We start from the raw sequence: 27,480 nt of genomic DNA, 5'->3' as shown, positions 1-27,480 counted from the left end.
GAAGCATTTCTTCGACTCAGACCTTATCGCCAGGGTTGGCTTATAGCAGCTGTTGGTAGGACCATATATGGATTCTGTTAGTGTGGATCTCCTAACAGGGCATCATCTGGGATACAATCCCTTTTATGCCCATATATGGAGATCCCTAACAGAATCCCTTTCATGCCCATATATGGAGATCCCTAACAGAATCCCTTTTATGCCCATATATGGAGATCCCTAACAGCATCCCTTTTATGCCCATATATGGAGATCACTAACAGCTAACAGAATCCCTTTTATGCCCATATATGGAGATCCCTTACAGAATCCCTTTTATGCTGTGGTGGAATTCAGATCAATCAATAATCATGAGAAATGAGGAGACAAGACAATGTATATTAGGTGGTGGTGTGGTCAAGTTTATATATAACATGATATCATGGACAGAAGTACAGTTTAACACTCTGGTCAGTGGTAAAAGAATTCTGCCAAGAAGAATGGTCAAACACTAGAATTATACTGTGGCTTCAAGGCCTCTGGAACGAGCTGTACCATAACAAGATAGGCTTTACCAAAACAATAACTACTCAGTCCTAGGTAGACATCTAGACTCTTACAAGCTTTACAGTATCAATGATGTGTCATTAGGCTAGATATTAATATAATCAATGAACACTTTATCTACTCTATAACGTCACACATAATCAATCAAGGTAATCTCTAATCTACTGCATATGCCCATATATGGAGATCCCTAACAGAATCCCTTTTATGCCCATATATGGAGATCCCTAACAGAATCCCTTTTATGCCCATATATGGAGATCCCTAACAGAATCCCTTTTATGCCCATATATGGAGATCCCTAACAGAATCCCTTGTATGCCCATATATGGAGATCCCTAACAGAATCCCTTTTATGCCCATATATGGAGATCCCTAACAGAATCCCCTTTATGCCCATATATTATGGAGAAATCCCTGCTCTGAGTATCTGACATCAGTGTGATGTCACCTGTTAATGCCCATATATGGAGATCCCTGCTCTGCGTATCTGGTTGCTAGGTAAACAGTTGGTTGCTAGGGTAAAAAAACATGGTTGCTATGGTAAACAGTTGGTTGCTAGGGTAAACAGTTGGTTGCTAGGGTAAAACCATGGTTGCTAAGGTGGTTGCTAACGTACACTAACAAACCAGCAACAACAGACTGTTGCCACAGCAACGTACACAAAGGTTTGTGTACACATGTGGTGTGATGTCATACTGATGCGGAGATATGAGCAGGGCAAAGGTGTGACGTGTGACGTGTGACCGACGGACCGACCGACGGACGGCCGGTGGAGGTTTTCATAGTAAACTGCTCCCTGACGGTCGCAACTAAACTGCGACCTACGGCCGCAATAAGCGACCGTTGGTCGCTTATCTCCTGTCACACTGCTGACATCAGTATGACATCACACCGTACACAATGACCCTTATATAAGACCGGCATTATCTACCGACTACCAACTGTTTACCATAGCAACCATGTTTTTTACCTTAGCAACCAACTGTTTACCCTAGCAACCAACTGTTTACCACAGCAACCATGTTTTTTTTACCCTAGCAACCAACTGTTTACCCTAGCAACCAATTGTTTACCATAGCAACCATGTTTTCTTACCCTAGCAACCAACTGTTTACCCTAGCAACCAACTGTTTACCATAGCAACCATGTTTTTTACAGGGCCTGGGATTGATGACATCAGAAATCTCCATATATGGGCATGAAAGGGATTTTGTTTCTGGAAATATGTCTGTGGGGTGCCACATTTGGAATAAAACACTTACATCACACATCTGGATATCCATACAGCCCATCTAGTTTGCCTGTGTCCATTTATGCCCATATATCTGATGACATTGGGACAATGATCTCCATATATGGGCATAAAACTTATGTTAATTAGTAAAGCCTGGGGATCTCCATATATGGGCATGAGGGGTACCCTAAAAGGGCATCATCTGGGAATAGCAAATATAGTTATCCTAGAAAGTGAAAATCTTACATCAAAGGCCATAACTACCTACCTACCACCATACTGCATTCCTCATTAAACTACCTACCAGTAAGATGCCTAAGGGAGAAAAGCAAAGGGCGAGGTTGCACCATTTCTTGGTCTTCTGGCCAGTGATGTATATCGGACCATTTAACCATATATGGAGACATCTGGTACCCATAGATATTCACAGATATGGGCTTAATATTGATGACATAAGGGATCTCCATATATGGGCGTAAAAGGGATTTGGTTCCCCTGGCATCACAGGGATCTCCTTATGGGCATAAAATGGATTTGGTTACCCTGGCAACACGGGGATCTCCATATCTCCATATATGGGCATAAAAGGGATTTGGTTCCCCTGGCATCACAGGGATCTCCATATATGGGCATAAAAGGGATTTGGTTCCCCTGACATTACAGTGATGTCAGTGGCTGGTTCTACAGAGGGGATCTCCATTTATGGGCATAAAAGGGAATGTATGTATGATGATGTCAGATATCATAGACGTCATAGGACTTTCACATAACGAATAACTGAGTAAGCATGTAAACCCGTAAAATCTATATTTGGGCATGGCTGATTTATGACCTCATCATGATGACATGAGCAAACACAGCTGAATTGTATAAATGATCAGTGCAGAAACCAACAGAAGTATTTGACCAAGACGAACTCTGAGAACCTGTATTGTTTGGTATTTTACCATTTTTGGTGTTTGAAATGTTGATGGGCATAAAAGGGATTTGGTTCCCCTGGCATCACAGGGATCTCCATATATGGGCATAAAAGGGATTTGGTTCCCCTGACATTACAGTGATGTCAGTGGCTGGTTCTACAGAGGGGATCTCCATTTATGGGCATAAAAGGGAATGTATGTATGATGATGTCAGATATCATAGACGTCATAGGACTTTCACATAACGAATTACTGAGTAAGCATGTAAACCCGTAAAATCTATATTTGGGCATGGCTGATTTATGACCTCATCATGATGACACGAGCAAACACAGCTGAATTGTATAAATGATCAGTGCAGAAACCAACAGAAGTATTTGACCAAGACTCTTGATCTTCAAGAACCCTGAGAACCTGTATTGTTTGGTATTTTACCATTTTTGGTGTTTGAAATGTTGAACTGGACTTTACATCGTGAAAGTGGATTCAATATATTGAGACTAGGGTAAAAAAACATGGTTGCTATGGTAAACAGTTGGTTGCTAGGGTAAACAGTTGGTTGCTAGGGTAAAACCATGGTTGCTAAGGTGGTTGCTAACGTACACTAACAGACCAGCAACAACAGACTGTTGCCACAGCAACGTACACAAAGGTTTGTGTACACATGTGGTGTGATGTCATACTGATGCGGAGATATGAGCAGGGCAAAGGTGTGACGTGTGACGTGTGACGTGTGACCGACCGACCGACCGACGGCCGGTGGAGGTTTTGATACTAAACTGCGACCTTACGGTCGCAACCAGTAAGACTCCCTAATCGGGAGATAAGCGACCGTTGGTCGCTTATCTCCACAAATAGGCCAAAAGTTTGTTTTACCAATTATTACACTATGTGAACATTTACATCAAGGGGTGCACATTTAGGGGTGCTGAGTGTGGCGCAGCAGCGTGTCATGCATTTTCTGCAGGGCCTTGTCAATGGCTTTGCGTTCTTGCTGCTTTTTGTTGTTGTTGATCCTCTGGAAGCGCGCCCACTCGTTTGCGTGCAAATCAGCTGGATAGAGGCACAAGCCTTGCAGGGAGGTAACTCTGGAACACGCCTACGTTGCAATGCCGATCCGACTGATATGCCCATATATGGATATCTGTTAGTCCTTGACCCTGTTATGCACATACTGTATATCGAGTTCTCTGTATGTGTCAGTCCTTGTCTCTTGTATGCCCATATATGGAGATTCCTAATGGCATCAGTATATGCCCATATATGGAGATTCATAATGGCATCACTATATGCCCATATATGGGGATGCCCCCTTTTGTGCCCATATATGGAGATTCCTAATGGCATCAGTATATGCCCATATATGGAGATTCCTAATGGTATCACTATATACCCATATATGGGCATGCCCCCTTTGTGCCTATATGGAGCTGACTGATTTGTTTGTTTGGGCCTGATTCCATGACAACACATTGAGGTAAGCAACTTGAAATGTGAGCAACAGTTTTTGCACAAAGATTGTGGAGTATATTATGTACAGTAGAACATGTACATAATATACTACTTCCACTGCTTGGGCTTGAGAAAGTCCGTCTGAGGAGGGATGTGTACATCTTCTACTGTACATAATATACTTTGTGCGTGTTTTCAGCGAGCCCACGCAGTTTCTGCAGGAACTGCTTTTCTAGTCTAGTTATTATTGTTGTTAGTCAGTCAGTCAGGCTTAAGCTCCATGTGGTCAGATGTGCAGCCATTTCAGCTATATACAGCAGACAGGCAGAGAAACATGCAATGTACTCAAACTGAACTGTCACATCACATGTTTAAACCGTGTACTGCATGACTAAGTGGGTGAAATACTCAGAGTGGACATGGACATAGTTACAATGCATGCAGGTATGAATGCTGGCAGACAGGCAGGCATACAGATTCACCAGACTGACATGGTCTAAAATCCTGCTCTCCAGATACTATTTGCATGCAGGTTCAACTGAACAACTGAAACTCCATATATGGAGCTAACTGTAAAAGGTCTGACATCATACACTCCATATTTGGGCATGCTGACTGTGGGACTCCATATATGGATATAGCTGACTCATCATGACATCACTGGGATGATAAAAGCACAACGCTCCCAAGAATCTCCAACTATCTCCAGGATGACTCTTTGACACAGACCTCTTCGAGACTCTACCTTCAAGATCCTCAACCTCCAGGACGAGTATCATCAGGACGACATACGTATATCACTAGGGTAAAAAAACATGGTTGCTATGGTAAACAGTTGGTTGCTAGGGTAAACAGTTGGTTGCTAGGGTAAAACCATGGTTGCTAAGGTGGTTGCTAACGTACACTAACAGACCAGCAACAACAGACTGTTGCCACAGCAACGTACACAAAGGTTTGTGTACACATGTGGTGTGATGTCATACTGATGCGGAGATATGAGCAGGGCAAAGGTGTGACGTGTGACGTGTGACCGACCGACCGACCGACCGACCGACGGCCGGTGGAGGTTTTGATACCAGTAAGACTCCCTAATCGGGAGATAAGCGACCAACACAAATATCACAACCTCCACCTCTCACGTCATACGGGTAGCCATAGTTACACCTGGAATGTTGAATCTCCATATATGGAGATAACCTACGCATCACACAAAGTCTGACCTCACCAGCCCATACTTGGGCATGGACGACTTATATCTCCATATACGGAGATGGCCATATATGGAGATACGATGACATCACAGAGTCCACAGCTGATGATGTGGCGTGATGTCATACAATACACAAACAAGCCCTATATAAAGGGGCAATTCTCACCAGGGAAGAGAGCATTGCCTGGAATGTTGAATCTCCATATATGGAGATAACCTACGCATCACACAAAGTCTGACCTCACCAGCCCATACTTGGGCATGGACGACTTATATCTCCATATACGGAGATGGCCATATATGGAGATACGATGACATCACAGAGTCCACAGCTGATGATGTGGCGTGATGTCATACAATAAACAAACAAGCCCTATATACTGATGCGATACGATGACATCACAGAGTCCACAGCTGATGATGTGGCGTGATGTCATACAATAAACAAACAAGCCCTATATACTGATGCGGAGATATGAGCAGGGCAAAGGTGTGACGTGTGACGTGTGACCGACCGACCGACGGACGGCCGGTGGAGGTTTTCATAGTAAACTGCTCCCTGACGGTCGCAACTAAACTGCGACCTACGGTCGCAATAAATTAGGCTATATAGCGAAAGCAGACGACTCCCGATGAAGCCGGCTGATTTGACATATGACCCAAGTGCGGGAGCTGTAGTGCGGCAAAATAAAGGTTATCCGTAAAAAAAGAAAGTTGAGCAAGTACTATAGTATAGTCTGCCAACCACACTAATCATGGGCGAGACCAAGAGGGTTAGGGTTAGGGACCAAGTCAAAGAAAATTCGTACTGGAGAGCGGACTCGAGACGAGTCATTGCTTCCAGTACTACAACACTAGTTCAGTCCCGGCCAGGCAGTGCCAACTCAGTGTACGATTTGCACAGCTTGGGTAAATAATGTACTGAGACCATGGTGTTGTAGCATTCCACCTCAGCAATCCATCTCCTAGAGGTCTAGCACATTGAAAACAGGATAGACAGACACCCTTGCCACCGAGAATAAACCACTTACTTACTTACAGTATCCGTGTTGGCAGATACACAAGGCAGCATTACCGGTGTTGTTGGAAATGAAGAAGTGGTTTGGAGTACTGTTTAAGACTAAGCACAATTCCAAACCTCATTTCTGAGAAGTGGGTATAGTTCTTCGTTAAGTACAGACGTGCTTGGAGTTTGTGGGAAGTGGAAATGAAATGGAGTGACTAATCCAACACAATGACTCGTCGTAAAAACCCTTGGAATAATCTCTGTCTCTGCACAGAAAGAGAGGTATTATGCGTTTGAATGGCTTATCCCCAGGTAAATATATAAAGTGTATGTAAATATTTCCCCTGGGCACTGGAGGGAAGAGACAAGTGATGCAGACGTGATGTGCTATTCATCAAGAGAGTAATCGGGATTAATATGTGACAGCTGGGTGCCATGCCTAGATTTCAATTCGCCTTTGATGTAGACAGAATGTTTGTGTGTCTGATTATTTCGGTATGTGCGTGTGTGTGTCTCGAGTGTATTATGTGTTTTCCTGCTTATCTTTTTATTTTAGTCCCTTTGTGTGTGTGCGTGCGTGCGTGAGCGCGTGTGCGAGGCGTTGTGAGCTTGTAGATCAGCTATTTTCACTTGTATTGTGCGACAGTCTTGTATGGTGTCGAAGCGCAGGGCTTTACTTTACGAAAGAAACATACACATATGAAACTTGGAGATACAGGTTTCTGCCCGAAAGTGACGAGACAAGCTCTCACTGCTATTTTCTGCTGTAAGGTTAGGGTTATAATATATGGTAATACGAACGTGTTTGTGGGTGTGTGAGCCATCCTCCTCGGGATTTCATGCCTCTTTTCCTCTGTCCTCTATTTACTTATTCATCTTTGTCTCCCATGTCTGTCTTTCCCATCCCAGCATTGTTTGGGTTTAATATCGTCGGTGTCGGGTGGAAACCTTGTATGTCCAAAACCGTTCGTTTTGTATTTATCATTTTAAAAATGAAAATGGCAGATCTACAAGCACACAACGCCTCGCATCACGAGGCGTTGTGTGCTTGTAGAACTGCTATTTTCACAACTTTTGTGCGACACTTGTCTGATGAAGTAGGGCAAAAAAATAAAAATAACATACACATTTGAAACTTGGAGATACAAGGTTTTGACCTGACAATGACGATATGGTTGTCTTTGACGTTGTTCCTGATCCGCAGCTCCTTTTCATTTTGGCTTCACGCCTCCCTAATCCCCTCTGTTTGTGTCCCATGATGCACTCTGATGAATCTGACAGAGCTAAAACCTAAATAAATAAATAAATACATAAACTAGCTCTAGTGATATTAGTCTGGCCATACCAGGCCAGGCCCTGGCCTGACTTCCCCTTTAGTAGTCCAGCATGCTCATACAAAGCCGCTGTGAGGACATTAATCATAGAGTGCCTCGCAGAAAATCAGAGGGGCAGGATTTCAGTTTGAACAGCGGAGCTAATAAAACCAGGGATAGTAATAATAAGAGACAGGAGGGGACGCGTCACAAAGCCCCTGGTCTGTCTCTGTCCTCTGTGCTACCTCTGACTGCTCTGTCCAGGGGCGTCACAAGGGGGGGGGGGGGGGGGGGGGAAGTGGGACTGAGTTACTAGGGCCCAAGGTGGTGGGGCCTTAATTATTTTATATACTTAAGCTATTGAAAAATAGCAGATATACAAGCTCACAGCGCGGCACCGAGTGCAGCGCTGCGAGCTTGTAGATCTGCTATTTTTGAAAAGTCGTGAAAATGTGTGCAAATCTTTGAATATATGTATTTTTTAAGCGAACATTTGTAACTCTTGTAACGCTTCTGGGGGAAATATTTTGAGATGGGCGTCCGACGTCCGTGGCCAAATACATATCATTTTGGGGGTTCTTCACATGAAAATGTTTGAGCACCACTGACACTAACCCTTTAAAAAAAAAACTTCAAAGACTTCACAAGACACATTTTCTCGATTTAAAAAAAATATAGCAGATCTACAAGCTCGCTGCTATTTTTCAATCGTTAAAACACAAAATAACGCAATGAATCCTTGTACCCAGGGCCCAGAATTTGGTGCGACACCCCTGGCTCTGTCCGCAGCCTTACAGTCAATAACTGCCTTGTGACACATTCCGACACGCGCTGCCATTCTGTGGCTTCCACCATCTGCCGTTTTAACCACTTATACTTAGTTGACCAGGTTCCCATGGGTAGTGTACTTACAAAGTGCAACAACTAAATCCTGTTGGACACAATTTACTTTTTTTTTGTCTCAGAGGTCAAATCAGTCTTCGTGATTTTAATTACCTCATGAACACGATATACAATTAGTGCAATATAACACATAACACCGATAACACATTTTGGCCTGCCAATTAAAACACTTTAAAGCCTTTTGTCTCGTCAATTTGTGTAGTTACTGGACTTTGGCTTTCATTATATGAGCTATTCACTCTTGTTTTGTTCTTCACTGTTTATTCCCTCTCGTCTTTCACTTTGCTTCTGCCATCTTTTGTGACATCAGGGATGTCGCCCACCTCGTTTTGACATGTTTTCATTTTGTTTTGTTTTTACTTTACTTGAGTATTTCCAATTTTCAGTGGGCCTACTTTCCCTTATACTCCACTACACCTCAGAGGCAAATATTGTACTTTTACTACACTACAATTATTTGAAAATGTTATAGATTTGAATATTATTGCACAGTACAGTTATTAACTGTATGTTTTGTAATAGGCCTAATAGGCCTATCTACCGGTATATTCATTTTGGCCATTTGAAAATATGAATAGCCGATCAACAAGTTCACAATGCGGCGCAAATATCCCTTAACACCTTGACGTCCGAAATAGAATGGTGGTTGGTAGATTAGCCGTGACATTTCTATTATTGTATTGTGATCTGAGACATAATATTATGTTTATAAACATGACCCCGCAGCCCCTCCATCTTGAACAGCGCCGCTGTTTTTTCTTTTTTTCCCCCCCCCAGGCCAGTAACTCACCATGATTTTCTCGATTTCCGTTGGGATAGAATGGGGGTTTTGGCCGATCGTCGATGTCCCCGTGCGTTTCGCGTGCGCGATCCTTTCACGTAAATGTCCCCGCAAATAGTCCATGTGTGACTGAAGAACAGAACTGAAAAGTTTCGCTAGCATAGCCCCAAGCATGGCTGCAGGAGGAGCTCGAGTGTGTAGACAGTAAACGGATGGGTGGAAGGTGCCTTGGAGAAGGAGAGGCGCTGACGTCACCTCTGCTTCATGCACGGTCTGCATGAGCTATCAGTGCACGAGTGGTGACTAGGGAAGGTTAGACGATCGCCGATTTTCGGATCAAAAGCTTTTATTCCGGTTTTAAAGACAAAGTCCGGGAATGTACGACGTGGCTGAGAGTCCCTGGGGGGATGTGCGATATAGTACGGTTTTAACATTAAGGGGCTCCCCTTGGCTTAGAAGGTGTTAAGGTACATTTTGATACCAATCCTTTTGTACTTTTACTCAAGTAAAATTACTCCTCTCCTCTCCTCTCCTCTCCTCTCCTCTCCTCTCCTCTCCTCTCCTCTCCTCTCCTCTCCTCCCCTCCCCTCCCCTCCTGGGGGTTCCCAGAGAGCTTTCTGTTTGTGTCTGTGTCTAAAGCAGTCAGGAGTAAATGACTCACCCGTCATGTCCATGCATTCTGGAAACCGTTTTAGATTCAATGTATTTTTGCAGCCGTCCAAATGCTCTGCGATGCACTGCAATGCTTTTCAGAGCCTTGGCTTTATTTATTTTAACATTGTTCCATTTTCTTCGAGGCTTTACATTTACAGTAGATTTCAGGCTACAGTGTTAGGTCTCTCAGCCTTACCTCTCTGCTCTATAGGCTTGATTTATACTTACTTGTGCGTGGGTGTTGCGTACCGAAAATAGCAGATAGTGTGCGACAGCACCGTCCGTCCAGCTAAGTACTGTTTAGGTCTGGCTACAGATACGATCGTGTGTGTGTGTGTGTGTGTGTGTGTGTGTGTGTGTGTGTGTGTGTGTGTGTGTGTGTGTGTGTGTGTGTGTGTGTGTGTGTGTGTGTGTGTGTGTGTGTGTGTGTGTGCGTGCGTGCGTGCGTGCGTGTGTGTGTGTGTCAAGAATTGCATTTTGCATTTTCGGTGTAGTGAAAATGCAACACACTGGCAGATGCACAGTAACACCCTCAGTATTCATTTGTCCATTCCTGTACTGTACATGTAAATGAGGATTTCTACTGTGTGCAGGGGTGTCGCACCAAATTCTGGGCCCTGGGTACAAGGATTCACTGCGGGCCCCCATGAATATTCTTCACAGTTAGACTGGGAATGCATCATTACGCACTATTTTGTACTTTAACTATTGAAAAATAGCAGATATCACAGCGAGCTTGTAGATCTGCTATTTTTGAAGTCTTTTAATATTTCAAATCCTTCTGATGTGTTTTGAAAAACTATGTTAGTGGTGCTCAAACTTTTTCACGTGAAGGACCCCCCAAAATGATATGTACTTTGCCACGGACCCCCATCTCAAAAGCAAAATTTGAGTTACAAATGTTCGCTTAAAAAATACATTATATTCAAAGATTTGCACACATTTTCACGACTTTTCAAAAATAATAGATCTACAAGCTTGCAGCGCTGCATGTGAGCTTGTATAACTGCTATTTTTCAATAACTAAAGTATAAAATAATGAAGGCCCCTCCACCTTGAGCCCTAGTAACTCAGCCCCACTCCAGCCCCCCCCTTGTGACGCCCCTGACAATGTGTGACTTTTTAAGTTTTAATGAATGTGTCTCCGAGGATGTCAGTCAGAGGGGGGCGTCTCAGGGGACCTGCAATGTGTGCTTTCTGTGTGTTAACGTGTTTCTGTGTTGTCCCCCCCCTCCCCCCCCGCTTGCGTTGCAGAACACGAAAAGCAACGCCTATGCAAGAGCACCGAGTACATGAATCTGCACTTCAAAGTCAAATGGTTCCACAACGAGTATGTACGAGGTTTATCGGCCTTCAAGGATGTTCCTCCGGAGTACTCCCTGTAAGTGTTCCAGTGCACGCACGCACGCACACACACATGCACGCGTATGGATTGTCCTTCATATCAGAGAGAGTATGGATTGGCCTTCATATCGTCTCTGTCAGGTGGAAACCTCATTATGTCAAAAACTGTTACTTTTCAGGGTTCAAATTAAAAAACAGATAAAGTAGCTCAAAACGGTTTGAAGCTATTGTGTGACGCTATGATCAAATAAGGTGTTAATTTACTAAAAAAGAAAAAAAAAACACAAAAAGTCTGACCGTGGAGATAAGAGTTTTCTACCCGACAGCATTATACAGTAGCAGGTATGTGTTCAGTTGTTGCATTGTTGGAGCGAGTGCAGCAGTGCAGGGTGAGCTGCATGTGTACAGTCAGGGGTGTAAAGTAACTAAGTAAATTTACTTAAGTACTGTACTTAAGGGGAAGACCACCCATTTTCAATATTGAACTATGTCATTAATATGTGACTGAGTATATTATACCAACGTGATGACATCACACCGTTGTACTTTACAATACAAACCCCAAAATCAATCCTCCAGTTCTAGGCAACACAGAAGAGGGGGAACTTTTTTTTTTCTTTTTTCACACAACTCCTCTAAGGTATATTAATGACATCAGTATTGAAAATGGGTGGTCTTCCCCTTTAAGTACACTTTTGAGGTATTTGTACTTTACTTGAGTATTTCCAATTTCCAATACTTTTACTTCTACTCCTCTATACGTTGGATTCAAATCTTGTACTTTCACTCCACTACATTTAGTTATTAGTTACTTTGCAGGTGTAAATTATAATATTATAAAACACACATTAACCCACTTTAGCCCTAATTTATACCTTGGCTAAGGCTACTTGGCTCCCATCCACTGTGCCAGTCTATCAGCTCACTGCCCGCTCCCATGCACTGTGCCAGTCTATCAGCTCACTGCCCGCTCCAATCCACTGTGCCAGTCTATTAGCGTCATCATGACTCGTCTGCCCTCCCCAGAGCTGTCATTCACACACTATACCCTCCAGCACCAGGGATTCCAGGAGAAGCGCCCACGCACACACGCATACGCACAGTCGCGCACACAAAGGCACACACACACACACACACACACACACACACACACACACACAGTCTCTCACACACACACACACACACACACACACACACACACACACACACACACACACACACACACCCTCTCTCTCTCTATTTCTCTTCTCCTCTCTCCCTAGCTCTGCACTCTCTCTCTCTCTCTCTCTCTCTTTCCTTCTTCCTCTTTCCCTCTTTATCCCTCACTATCTCTCTCTCTCTCTCTCTCTCTCTCTCTCTCTCTCTCTCTCTCTCTCTCTCTCTCTCTCTCTCTCTCTCTCTCTCTCTCTCTCTCTCAACACCCACCTTGTTTATTGTGCTGTTCTCTGCTCAGAGTGACTGGGGTGCTGGTATGTAGGTAGATAGGTATGGGTGCCTCTGAGGACACACTGCAGCACTACAGTGAACCTAGAGGAATGGCAAAGTGAATCAGACACACAGCCATTTATTATTCTGCTAGCAACTGTAATTCCTCCTTTCTTCCCCCGACTCATCTTTCCTCTCCTGTCCTCTCCTGTCCTCTCGCCGTCTCCCTTGCTCTGCTCCAGCCAATTACTGTTTGTCCACAGGCTCAAAGAATCCCCTTTCCAGGTCATTTGGATATATATTTATTTTGTCGCTGAACTTTGGACTTTTTGTGTTTTTTCCATAAACGTCACGCAAAAGCATCAAAAGTAGCAGATCTGCAAGCTCGAAATGGGGTTCGAAATGTGGCGCAAATCGGCGTGTTTAGAGCTTGTAGATCTGCTACTTTTACTTTTACTGTGAATTAGAATCCTTAGAAGTAACATTTTGGACATAGACGACAGAGACAATTTGTTTATTTTGTTATTTTCATATAGACTCCCAACAACAACAACAAAAAAATTGTCTCTTTATACAGCTTTATTCCACACTTGGCGTAGGGGTGCAACATTTTATCAAACAAATTGGTTTAATCTATTATAGAAAATGTCACACCCAGTGTGAAGTAATCAGTGCCTCACACTCAGGTGTTGTAAATACTCCTAATTAATGATCAGCTGTTGCTATCACTCTGAAAATGTGTGTAATAAGTTACAGCTTTGTGTTGCAATCAGTTGCAGCTGTTTATGCCGTACTCATACATGTAGACATATACATACATACACACAAAGTCATATGTAGATGGTCTGCACTGCTTAAGAATAATCCATAATTGGTAATTGAATAAAATAATCAATAAAAAATTGATCCCTATTTTGGGAAAGGTCATTATAGATGACAACCTGGGAAAGTATTACAATGTTGATACAGCAATGCAGTACTTGACTAGTATTTGACTACTTAAAGGAGTAGTTCACCACTTTTCAACCTGTCTTCATATAATAGGTCCTCACTAATGTTCATGATAAAATATCACAATTTTTTTCTACTCAGTCCAAGTCTCCTAGGAGAGCTGTGGGAAGTTCGGAATCCATCGTCTTGTGACATCATCATTTTCCAAAAAAAATAATTAATCAATATTTTTGAAAGAAATATTTAGATTTTTATTATCGCGAGAACAATGGCTTCCACTTTAAAATTGCAACTTTTCAGGAATAGAAAGCCTGCAGTTTCTATAAGCTGGATTGGTAATCGATGATGTCACAAGACGATAGGTTTCTGACCTGCCCACAGCCCTCCTCTGAGAAAAAAAAGAAAAAAAGCTATTTTTGAGTGAGGACCAATTATATGAACATAGGTTGAAAAGTGGTGGAGTGCCCCTTTAAGTCGTTTTAAAAGCAAGAACTCCAGTACTTTGACTCAAGTACAAATTTGTTTTATCAACTCTCGCTTTGACATCGAGTAATATTTTGTCTCTGTCGGGTGGAAAACTCATATGTCCAAAACTATATAAAAAATAATAATAAGTAGCAGATCTACAAGCTCAAACACGTCACTTGAGTCGCGTTTCAAGCTTGTGGATCTGCTACTTTTGCGTGACGCTGTAATATGATCAAGTAGGCACTGCTTAAGAATAATCGCTCTCTTTGTATATTGAAAAAAACCTTACTTTACGAAAAACACAAAAAGCCAAACAGCAACGATTTGACCGGGAGTATCTTAGTTTAGTTTAGTTTTGTTTATTGCATAGTTTTAATTTGTTTTAATAAAACTAAAAAATTAAAAAAACAAAACAATACATTTTAAGGAAATAAACAAGACAAAATCAAAAATATTATGTGCCGGAAAGGCAAAAAAACTAAAAAAACATGAAGGGCTTGTCAAGTGGCCTTCCTAAAAGCTATCATTCAAGCTTAGAATCATATTTACAAGGATATGAGGAATAGTTATTACTGATAATGAAAATATGAAACAACTATACATGTTTCAGTACGTATAGCAGTGACCATCCACGAAGGCAATAATTATCCATAACAAATAGATATATAGGAAATAGATAAAAAGAAATAACCATATATACATACACATACCCGTACACTGTATATAAACCCACACACAACATACCGGTACCACATGCAAACAACCACATCCATAACTAACCTGCGAATGGCTAGCTACTTATGTTTGCTAACAAAAACTGCATTATTTGTCTCTTGAAAGAGCTGGGCTTGTACAGTCTTGTATTAACGTGGTAAGCAATTCCAAAAATGAGGTCCTCTTTTTATGGACAATTGAGCAGTTGTTGTCCTGAAGAAATTAGAATGCAGATCATTGGCTGATCTGGTGTAATATGAATTGCATTGGTATTGGTAAACATAAATACATTTTGAAAACTGTCTGGAAGTAGTTTATGAATTGATTGAAAAAAAAAATGCATAATTGAAAGTTGTTTAAAGCAAAAATGGGAAGAATTCTGACAGACTGGAACAAGGGAGTTGAACTAGTGAATCTGTTGGAAAAAGTAATCATTTTTATAAAACGTTATCTGCCCTTTGAAAGTACCAGGGTTGAGGGCTTGGTCCAGCTGTGTGTGTATGTGTGTGGCTCTCCTCGTCAGCTCAGGTGTGACAGGTGACGGTGGCCTCTGTCTTCCCAGGTGGTTTGAGCCGTTCGTCATCCAGTGGTTGGCCGAGAATGAAGACGTTGCTATGGACTTCCTGAACGGGGCTCTGGAGCGCGACAAGAAGGATGGAGTGAGTACAGCTACAGTAGAAGGGCTGTAACCGTCAGGGGTGTCGCACCATTTCTGGGCCCTGGGTACTTTAACTATTGAAAAATAGCAGATATACAAGCTCACAGCGCGGCACTTCAATAGCTAAAGTATAAAATAATTAAGGCCTCTCCACCTTGGGCCCTAGTAACTCAGTCCCACTTTCCCCCTCTTGTGACGCCCCTGGTCACTGTCATGACCTTTTACTTGATGATTCATTGGGCTTTTGCTTTTGGCATTAAACTTTTCTGTTGTTTACCTTTTATGCTTTGTAAACAAAAATTGCACAGGGTAGATATGACAAACAACTTCAATATAGGCCTACAAAGAAATGACTGACAATGAACGGCAACAATAAACAACATAAGTAATATACCATCCCAAAATAGGCCATATTTGACAATGTTATGTTATCATTTTCTTTTTTTAAACATACTGTAGAGTAAATTAATAAATGCATAGTGGAAATAGCAAATCTGCAAGCACACAACATGTGTGACATATTGTGAGCTTGTAGATTTAAGTATTTCTGCTATTTCTTTAAATGTCTGAAAAAGTATGTACATTTTTCTACAGTTTTTTTAAAGTAATTTGTGATTCTCCAAAATGTTAGCGTCAGGCAATAATGTAATAACTGTGACGCCCTACTTCATAACTAACTGGGGAAAAACTGCTTCCTGCTTACAAAGTATACATGCAGGTGGGGAAAATTTCAAAACAATCAACATTGGGAACAATACGGTGACAGAATAATAAAATATTACATAATATTATTTGAGTGAAGATAGGTAAATGGAAAGGCACACCTCAGAAATGAATGCAATAGTTTGCATATCGTTAAGGTCGGGCAGAAACATTGTATTTCCATATTTTCAGTTTTTATGTTTTTTCGTAAATGAATGCCCTACTTCATCATGCAAGAGTGTCACACACAATGTGTCACATCGCGACAAGCTTGTAGGTGGAAGTGGTTAATTCTGTCTGGGTTTTATAAATATTGAACCACTGAAAAGTATTAACAACAGCTTGTGAATACATAATAACCACACTGGATACATTGGAAATTGTTATCAATAACAGTAAATTAATGATTAATAACAGTGTTGGAGATACAATGTTTCCACCCGACAGACCTCATCATCTCTGTGGAAACCTTGATGTCCAAAACTGTTACTTTTCAGGATTCAAAAGTAGCAGATAGAGTGCCGCGTTTCGAGCTTGTAGTATCTGCTTCTTTTGATGCTTTTGTGTGACGCTTCAGTTTGATCAAGTAAACAACACAACAAGTTAAAATATGGAGATAAAAGCTTTCTGCCCGACAGCAACGATATGATACAGTGTTTATTCCTTTCCATGTATGCTCCATTAGACATTAGACTGTTGCTAACATCTTCCTAACCCCATAGTCATTGCCCCCCTGCTGCGATAGCAGACTAATGAGTACCTTTAAACCTTTTTTCTTAGCGTCAAGTTAAACTGCTTTTAACTTTGAAGCCGTGCACTCACGAGATGCTCCCAGCGCTGTGGGAGACTTGTACCAGCTGAGATCTGTCTTACACACTACAGTACTTGCCTGTTACCCTAAATTGATAACTTTGATTAAGGTCATGGACCCCCATTACAAATGAATGTGTCCTATTAGGCCCTGATATGAACACGTGTTTGTGGTTTAATCCCGAGGCCGATTCTTCGAATGCCTTCTAAATCAGCAGCTCTCAAACTTCTTTGTAATTCAAAATTATTCAAGGTTTTTCAAACACTTTACAGAAAAAAAAAGAAGAAGAAAAAAGAAAATCTAATCAAAAATAGCAGATGTTCAAACATTCAGCGCGGCACAATGTGACGTGCTGTGAGATTGTATATCTGCTATTTTTGAATAGCCAACATTAAAATCTAAAATGACACCAGGTGCTTTCACGGATTGAATGGGTTCAAGTAGATTAACAACAGTACTTATTTTGTCGTACCACAAATAGCAAAATAGCCAGTCTATGCAGTCTCATAGTGTGTCGCCGTGACCTTCTAGATCTTGTGGGGCTATGCATTTAGTTCCTAACTATCAATCAATTTAGCTGGGGACCCCCCCATAGAACCCCCTCAAGGACCCCTTGGGGGGGTGGCGGTGGGGTCTGCTCTACAATAGCCTCGCTCCCCTCTAAAAGCATTTTTTATTTTCCCTGACAGCAAAGCAAACAGTGGTTAGTGAACGTAGTGATAGGTTGTTTACAGGAACTGGGGGGTTCTAAAGATCTTGGCCTCCAGCCCGGTCACACCATTCTGGCTGTCAAGTCTTTGCTCAACAGCTCAGCGTTCCCCGCTCGCACTCGGGCAGTTTGAGGGTGATTTTTCCACAGAGTGCACACACTGAAAGTTATTACCTGCAGGCTAACAGGCTAGTAAAACTCCCACTCCGGGGCGGTTGGTTGACTTTGAACTCAGTGTTAAGTAGATTTGAACGTTTTAGAGAAAGTATTTCCACTGTTTGTTTGTTTGCAGCTGCAGTCAGGCAAACGCCTACACACGCCACAGAGACACTCACACAGAGCTACTGTATCAGAGCACTGAACAAAGACACAACTGTCTTACCCATTCACATATACATGCAATTGTTTTGTTTTTGTTTTTAGTTTATATATATATATATATATATATATATATATATATAACATTTCTTTTTTGGATGAATTCATTAAAGCTCACTATGTCACTTTCCTTTTCTACCCCGGATTTGAACCGGGTTTCCTGCAAAGTCCTGACATTTTTAGCATTGAGCTAATAATAGAGCCTGCTTGCTTGCTCAGGGGATAAATTGAATCTTGACCATCAGGTCAAAACTTGTGTCAGATCCTGTCTAGGTTAGACATGTCTCAATAGAAGATCAGGGAGACAAGTTATATTGTATTAACGTTCTACCATATACTGTATTTGGATCAAATTTAAATGTATTCTTTAAAGAAAAGTCTAATCAAGAAGCATGTTAATTTGGTAATGGGTTTTATTTTGTATATGAATCAACATGATTTATTTAAAATGCATTTAATACTTCACCAACAATGTTGCACATATTGATCCAAAGGACACATAAAAATATGCCAATGTTTGCACACATTCATCATTCACTAATTTATGAAACTGCGATGAGCAACACAATCTATGAGTGCCAGATTCAATTTATGCTGTGCAGAACAAGTTTGGCAAGTTTGGCACTAAAATAATTATATTTTGTTAAATGACCTATAATAACTTTAAGCTGAAAAGTGAGCATACGGAATCGCACTGACAATTCAGTGAAAAATGTGTTGTTTTTGTCTGCCAACACAGTCTGCCAACACAGACTCTGTACATTATAACAGCCTTTACCTTGTTTGTGCCAGCATCTTTAGTGTTGCCATGATGTTCCCATTCTGTCTCCACTGTCTGTATCATACTGTCATAGAGTATGACATAAGTAACATATTATTGTCCTGAGTAGCAATGCCCAACACTGACCACCACAAATCGGTGTTGGGCATTGTTACTCCTTAAAAAGGAATAATATTATATTACTTACGTTATTACTTGGAATCAAGAGTAATATATTAAATTACATATTATGTTTGCCCTCCCACGCAAAAAGAAGAAGAAACAGAGACGTACAGCACAATCTGTTTAGTCACCAATCATTCAAACTCAATAATTGCAAGTCTATAAAACAAAATAGTCAACAGTCTCTCATCTTTTTTAACTCATTTTCTGCTCTATATTCTACATTTGGGACAATAATTGTCCTTAGTCCAGGACCCACGAATGGTCATTTGAATGGGTCCTAGCCAGGGAAATTCCATGAGTCCTAATAAAATATAACCTTTATCACATTCAGACAGTATGGCAACATTGTCTACCTTTCATTCAAGGCTCTCTGCCAACTATTATATTCGGGCAAGGCAAACAAGTATCTTACTGTACAGTATGTCACTGCTATGGGCTAACTGCTAGCACCAAACTCCTGTGGAACTCTAAAATGTTGTGCTTACTTTAGGGCTGACATTCTTTTTTTTTTTAGTTTTTTTTACGAGATGTTGCAACATGTCTACAACATGAGACGCGCGCGCACACACACACACACACACACACACACACACACACACACACACACACACACACACACACACACACACACACACACACACACACACACACACACACACACACTCGCACGTTGCCCGCTCATAGACCAAAGAGAGAGCGCTTTTACTGTATCTCGGTCAGAACAAATAACGCAACGTGATATACAGTAGATCAGTAATATGTATAATATTACTGTTTTGGTATAATATTACTGTTTTTAATATGTTACACTACTTGTTACTGAGTAAAATAATATTATTATTATTACAGTAATATTATTTAAAGTAACTTGTTACTGCCCAACACTGGACTGGTGGTGTTCGTGCATGTGGGGTACGTACTCAGGTGTTAGATGTTAGCATCACAGCTGTGTAGCTGCCATTGTTAGCAGCTGCCACAGCTCAGACTGACGGCATGGCGCTCTGAGAGGAGCGATGTAGACATGCAGTAATTGCCTTGTTGATGCACTGTCCTCTGAGCTCTCCTGAAATAAAGTGCTCTGCCATTACCAACTGTTGATAAGCTTCAGGATCTAATACTCCCTCTCTGCTCTCTCTCTCTCTCTCTCTCTCTCTCTCTCTCTGTCTGTCTCTCTCTCTCTAATCTCTGCAACCCCATACAACCCCTGAACTGCCTTGGACAGGGGCGTCACAAGGGGGGAAAAGTGGGACTGAGTTACCAAGGTGTAGGGGGCCTTGATTATTTATTACTTTAGCTATTGAAAAATAGCAGATATACAAGCTCACAGCGCGGCACAGAGTGTTGCGTTGAAATATTCAAAGACTTGCACAAATTTCACAGCGCGGCACTCGGTGCTGCGCTGTGAGCTTGTATATCTGTACCCAGGGCCCAGAATTTGGTGCGACACCCTGGCCTTGGACATTCTCTCTCTACCTCCTCAACTCCATCTCTATCTCTCTCACTATCTCTTTCACCCGTTCCTTCTCCCTCTCTTCATATTTTCTTATTTTTCTACCCCCAACACCCCCCCCCCCCCCCCCCCCCATCCCTGGGATTATCCTGCCCCCCTCTCCATTCTTCTCAGTCGGTCTCCCCCACCTTGTCCTTCCTCTTCTTCATAAAACATCTGTCTCCCTACTTCTCCAACTGCTCCCCTGCTCTCTCTCTCTCTCTCTCTCTCTGTGTCTCTCTCTCTCTCTTGTTGGAATTCATATTCAATTCTAGGGGTCTTATTGTCATGAGAAAACATACGTTTACATTGCCAATGCAAAAGTGGAACAAACTATATATGTACAATTACATGGGAAAACCTAGGTCATTCGTGCCCCCCAGTAAGTAAGTGCAGGGATTCTAATGATTAGTAGTCCTTAAGGTGGTTGAATTCCATTTGACATCCTTCTCATGTCACAACATCTTTTAATGTGGTTGTGTGTATTATTTGTCCTCCAGTTCGTGCAGACCTCGGACCATGCCCTGTTCTCCTGCTCCGTGGTGGACGTGTTCACGCAGCTCAACCAGAGCTTCGAGATCATCAAGAAGCTGGAGTGTCCCAACCCTCAGGCGCTGGCTCACTTCATGTGCCGCTTCGCCAAGGTCAGTCTAGGGCAGGGGTGTAAAGTTACTAAGTACATTTACTCAACTACTGTACTTAAGTATTTTGAGGTATTTTACTATACTTGAATACTACATTGCAGTGACGGTCGCAAGTTAATATGAAAAGCTCCACTAGCTGGCTGTCAGTCAGTCAGTCAGTCAGTCAGTCAGTCAGTCAGTCAGTCTGTCTGTCTGTCTGTCTGTCTGTCTGTCTGTCTGTCTGTCTGTCTGTCTGTCTGTCTGTCTGTCTGTCACGTCACGTCACGTCACGTCACGTCACGTCGCACTTTTGCCAAACTTTGCACACACACTCCTTGGCTGGCAAACCACAACCTCCACCCATCATTTCTCACATGCCCCTTTTCTAGCGCTACCATCAGGCCGATTTTTGCAAAACACATTTTTGGACACTGCTCCTAAAGATTTTAGCCTAAAATCACGCAAAGCGGTACACAGTATCTCTAAAGTCATGTCATCAACATGGATCTGTCCCATTTCCCATATTCCCTCCTGATTGGCTACGATTGCCTTCTAAAGTTTCTAATCTCCCGATTAGGGAGTCTTACTGGTACTTTTACATTTGAGTACTTTTTCCACCGCTGGTCACACATAATGTCATCGGGCAGACATATTTTAAATTTTTGTGTTTCGGGAGATGTTTGAGTAGGGCAAAAGTGTGACGTGACGGACAGACTGACAGACTGACAGACAGACTGACAGCCGGTGGAGGTTTTGAGAGTAACTGTGACCTGACGGTCGCAACAAGGATTTATAATACAGAAAAGCCAACATTCTGAAGTCAGAGTTGCTTGAAGTCCAGTGTGAAATTTCCGCAGTCAGTGATGATTTTGGGTGTATGGCATCTGCATGCTTTTTTACACAATATTAAAAAACATATGCAAAAACAGAGAACAACCGGGTGCTCAATGGAGATAAAAAACGTCTTAAAAAGTAAGTGGTGCTGCCAGGATCAGTGGGAAAACCAACATGTTTCGACCTACATGGTCTTCAGGGCAAGAAGTTCTTGCTTTAATGAAATAAACTTTGTTTTAACTTTAAGTTCCTCTCCTCCTGACTCTGAGTGCTCGGATCCCCTCGTCCTTTTTTAACATTAAAAAACATATACTTTGACTCGAGCACTGGAGTTGGGTTCTTTGTCCACCCACTGGTCACGACCCCTCCAAAGTATTCATCTTACAGGCAGCTATAATTTACACTAGAACAGTTTGATCTCAGAGACTTGATTCACATGGGTGTTTATTGTCTTTTATTTTATTTCTCTCCTCCTTCTTCTTGGCTGTCTGGTTATTATTACGTATTGACTGCTGGGGGTGTTCGCAGAGTGCCAGCGATCTAATAATAGGAGTACAGCAAACAGACGGCAATTATAAAGTCGACATGTCTCTCTCTCTTCTCCCCCGCAGACTATCAACAAAGTTCTTCTGCAATACGCTGCAATCATATCCAAGGACTTTCACTTGTATGCAAGCAAGGAGAATGTGGTATGTGTTTCTTTTTTTCTTTTTCTTCCGATGTTCTCTATATGTTGCAATGATTTTTTCTCTTCAATGTCTCGCGTTGCCATGGTTACCATAGACTTCCATGTAATTGTGCAATTGTGTAAAAAGTGCACGCCCATGCCTAGATGATGCACCACGTGTGTAGATGCTGTTCACAGCTTTCAAACAAAAAAATCCGCTTGGAAATCCGTTCAGGCATTCATGATTTATGGGCCATTATGTTTTCTTCAGATGTAAACAAACATGGCTGCCATGTTTGAAAGAATGGGTTGGTATGGGGGTTAAACATGCAATTTCGCGATCATGCCTAATACATTTCTGGAGGTCCAAAAAAAAATTTTGAAAATTTTCTTTTTGATAAAAAAACAAAAAAACATTTTTTTCAAAAACGGCCCAAACTCGGGAAACTCGGGGTTGGCACAGCATTGGTATCAATACAAACTCGGGAAACTCGGGGTTGGCACCAGATGTGTTAATAGAATATATTGGTTTGCGGTGCACTTCATGGTGGCCAGAATGGAAGATATGTAAAGCCTCTGGCTGGTGTTGCCATGGTTACCATTATCTGTCCGGGTGGGGGGTGAGTTGAGCGACATGGCAGGTCGGGAGACTTTGATCTGAGGTTAGAATGTTTTTAGATCACTGCTGCTACTCAGCGTTGTCCGAGGACCCCCAGGGGTCCTTGAGGGGGTTCCAGGGGGTCCCCAACACAATTTGGCCATGTTGACCCCCCCATCTGAAAAGGTTTCGTTCCAGGGACCCCCAGAAGAGAAGATGTGTGTTAATTATTGCTTTCATTAAACTTTGTCTTTGAGGGTTCCCTGCCACACTTTTTTCGGTTTACCTTTTAACCCATTTGTAGCCGAACCCGAGTATACTCGCGAAATATACTGTATATACAGTAAAGCTGGCAAGCTTACCGTACGGTCTGTTGGAAAGCCCTGGCACGGATGGACTCGCCGATTCATAATCATCGCGCATCCACGTGCACACAATAGTGATTCCTTAACACGTTGCAAGCCGCGGCAGAACCCTCTGAACAGAGGTAGCGCCGAAGAAATAAGCCATTTATTTACAAACATGTTTTAAAAAAACAAAGCCCACATGATAACAACACGTACTGGAGTGCTCGACACAGCGTACATATTCATCCTGCAGAGGTCGGCGATCTTACTTTGGCGAGGCGGAGGGGAGATCAATTCCATTCGTTTACGTGCGGCGAAGCAGGGAAAGGAGCGATAGAGAAGCGGCGCCCGAACGTGATTGAAACCGCGATCCACGAACAGAGACAAAGACCAGCCATCTTGTTTGAGCTTCTTGCTGAGTTTCAACACTGGGGAGAGGATGAGGCTCCTCCTGGCCAGCCATCCATCCAGAATGTGAGTCAACGGCGTGGCCTGCTGGATATTAGGAGTATCACACCCAGCACCAGAAAATGACTGTCAGAGCATATTAACCCTTTCAGATCGCTCCAAAAAGACACAGAGAAGAATTTCCGATGATTTTTTTTTTTTTTATTATAATTTATATCAAAAGTCCGGGAATAGACGTGTGGCTGATGGGACCCAGTAGGAAGTCCGAGGGAGTACGGCCAGGCTTAGAAGGTGTTAACATGGAAGCCGACGGTCTATCTCATCTTTGATGTCCATTTTCTCCAAAAAACACTTTTGAAGCCAAGGATGGCATTGGATTCTCGATAAAATAACACAAGCTGAAAGGCACCGATCCGCCATTACTGCACCCGCATGGGACGATGATCACTTCCGGTGATTGACGTCATGACGTCAAAAAGGAAATGTTTGCGCAATCGACTTCTGGCCTTCAAAATAAGAGACTGGCCGCGGACGGAGCCTGCGAGCGGCAGCCTGTACATTTTAACCCGTTCATGTCTGGAGCACAAAATGAGTTAAATTGGTTGTGGCGTGTCCATGGTGCACGATGGTGAACGGATCGTGCACGATCCGCGTGCATGCCGTGGTATAGATCCGATCCAAAAAAATCCATGTTGACGCGACCAAGACTTGCTCCACAGCTACAAGCTCACTAGCTAGTAAGGAAATACTGCAGGTCATTAAAATTTTTGCAGGATTAGGAAACATGGGCGTTTTCCTGCAAAATGTAACATGGGAGCCAATGCAGAACCTTTTTTTCTCACATTCGGTTTGAACTAATTTCCATGTCAAAACAAGATGTGCTACTTTTTGAGCAGATAAAAACCAGTGTAATGTTGGATTAAATTAATTAAGACTGAATCTCGGGTTGGGGCGGCCAATGAGTTCGAAATACATTATGCAACGTTTTCTGATACATTCAAGAATTTATTGTTGCGAGGCGTTGTGAGCAGTTCCCAGTCCCCAGTTAAAATATCATTATTTTGGGGGTCGCGGCCTGAAAAGGTTGAGAACTACTGGAGTAGAGAACTACAGTTGAACTCTGGGTGATGTGTGCTCACTGCGCTGTCTTCTTTAATGCTCCCAACAAAGTGTCTCTATTAAGTGGGAGGCCATTATTCATGGGCTGGCCCTTAGCTATTGTGGGGAAAGTCATTGGTATTTTGCGGAGCGCCTGTCTATTGTTTAATGTGACCGATGACACAGCACAGAGACTTCTGCTGCCCTAATTATCCACACTGGCCCTTTGAAGTCAGAAAGTGGATAGGTCTAATAGACAGGCCTTCATTTTTACCCTCCTAGTGTGGGAGACACATGTTTCAGTGCGGTGTTGACAGGGCCTGTCAGAGACTGCAGAGACTCCAGTCACCATATTTTTGTCCCTGAGAAAATTATGAGATCTCGTTTTCCCCCCCGTGCAGACGGCTAAAAAAGACTAAGCGGGAAAGAAAAGCAGGCAAAGACAGACATGATATGCTAAAGAGTCTAGCTGGTAGATATTCTATAACTAGAAAAGTGTACCTGCAGCTCGCTAAAGCATTTTTAGCATTAGCATTAGCATTAGCGGCAGCAGTGGTTAGCATTAGCGGTTAGCCATTGGGACTGTGGGACCACCCACCGAGTTTGAGACCAGTAACGTGTTGGGAACTGGAGTCATAGTTTAAAGCCCAGCCAATAGGAAGAAAGAGGGGGCGGGGCTTAGCAATTACAGCTCGTCCCTATTGGCCGTCAAAGTACACCCATCGTTTTTTTTTTTGCGAATTACGTCACCATAGTAACGCTTATCGGAAAGAAAAGTAATAGCACTTTTTGGTGTATATATTGCGGGGGTGGTGTAAATCGTGCGGCAGTTATTACGTGCCGAAATTTGCAAGGATAATAACTAACTAACTAACTAAGTATGGCAGATAACAATAAGTGTTTTGCCATTGCATGGCAGGCACACTTAATGAAAGAGAAAGGACACTGTGACACTGTGGAGTAATGGACTGTCAACAAGTTTACAAGTAATCAGGACACTGTTGTGACTGACTGACTGTGACTGAGTTCTTGTTGTCCTAGTTTAGTCTTCTTTAGCTTTCCTATGTCCCCATCCCTGGATAGTAAGGGGAACATAAGAAAATCTGCAAAGTAAATCGTTACCAAGAAATTTCTTCACCAATGTGTTTCTAAATGTGTGTAATAATATGTACTAAAAGGTTGAAATTCAACTCCCGGGGGAAACCTCATGAAAAATGTTTTCGTGTGTCCCATTAACTTTACTATACAGGAAAACAATACAAAAAATAAATATGCTTTAAGTAGCATGTGAGGGGTCAAACTAAGGGTTTTTCATGATGCTGAATCCATTGCAAGCATTTGTTTGCACGAAAAACATTCCGTGGGCTACAAATGGCCCCAACAAAATGGTGAAAAGTGATGATTCATCACTAAACCATCGTTTTGTGGGTCAGTTTTTAGCCCAAGGAATGTTTTTCATGCAAAACAAATGTTTGCAATGGATTCAGCATCATGAAAAACCCCTAGTTTGACCCCTCACATGCTACTTAAAGCATATTTATTTTTTGTATTTTGTTCCCGTATAGTAAATTAATGGGACACAAACACAAATCAGTTTTTTTATGAGGTTTCCCCTGGGAGTTGAATTTCAACCTTTTAGTACATATTATTACACACCTTTAGAAACACATTGGTGAAGACATTTCTTGGTAACGATTTACTTCGCAGATTGGTCAAATATCTTATAAAATCCCCTTGCTAGGAGGGGGAGGGGGGGCGCGCATAATAGTGAATCGTAGCGACATTCGGGCAAGCACCGCCCTCCCTGCGTTCTCATTGGCTGAATGCAAGACTGAGAAAACATGGACACCGACATTACTTTTCCAACAAATGCGACGGAGGCGCGCCGTCTCAAGCGACCTTGATCCACGTGAGACGCCGCTGAGCAAGCTAAAGCAAGCAAGTCGCCGTGTCGAGCGTTGTGAAGGTCGCTTGAGCCGACGCAGCGCCGTTCGAGTTGTAAACCAGGGGGCCAGAATAGTAAATAATATGGGGTGAACTGTCACTCAAAGTGCCTCTGGCCAATCACAGCGCGTCTTTTCCGGGACTTGCCTGAACGTCGATATCATCCACAATCACGCGGGAGGTGCACTACAAATCCTGAACCTTTGTCCTATACCACCAATGCTTCATGGGTATTGTAGTCTATACCCATAATCTGCACCATTTGCCTGATTATGCAATAAATGATGCGATCGCATAATCACATTTTTCTGGAGTGTCTAAATTTGAATGCTGAAAAATAACAG

The 27,480-nt window shown here is 42.3% G+C and overlaps 1 protein-coding gene across 1 annotated transcript in view; it reads left to right on the top strand.

Moving 5' to 3' along the window:
• The window catches only part of unc13c (unc-13 homolog C (C. elegans)), a gene marked incomplete at both ends in the record, with an annotated part of 262,328 nt that overhangs the window by 173,856 nt on the left and 60,992 nt on the right, over positions 1–27,480 (top strand). The window contains 4 exons of the mRNA XM_080729663.1: positions 11,277–11,403; positions 15,487–15,583; positions 21,118–21,261; positions 22,686–22,763. Of these exons, the coding sequence (XP_080585789.1) occupies positions 11,277–11,403; positions 15,487–15,583; positions 21,118–21,261; positions 22,686–22,763 (446 nt within the window). The remainder of the gene's footprint in view (positions 1–11,276; positions 11,404–15,486; positions 15,584–21,117; positions 21,262–22,685; positions 22,764–27,480) is intronic.

The sequence above is a fragment of the Nannobrachium achirus genome (assembly GCF_963921795.1).
Source record: "Nannobrachium achirus genome assembly, chromosome: 7".
Lineage (NCBI taxonomy): Eukaryota > Metazoa > Chordata > Actinopteri > Myctophiformes > Myctophidae > Nannobrachium > Nannobrachium achirus.
This window is presented reverse-complemented; position numbering and strand designations above follow the sequence as displayed.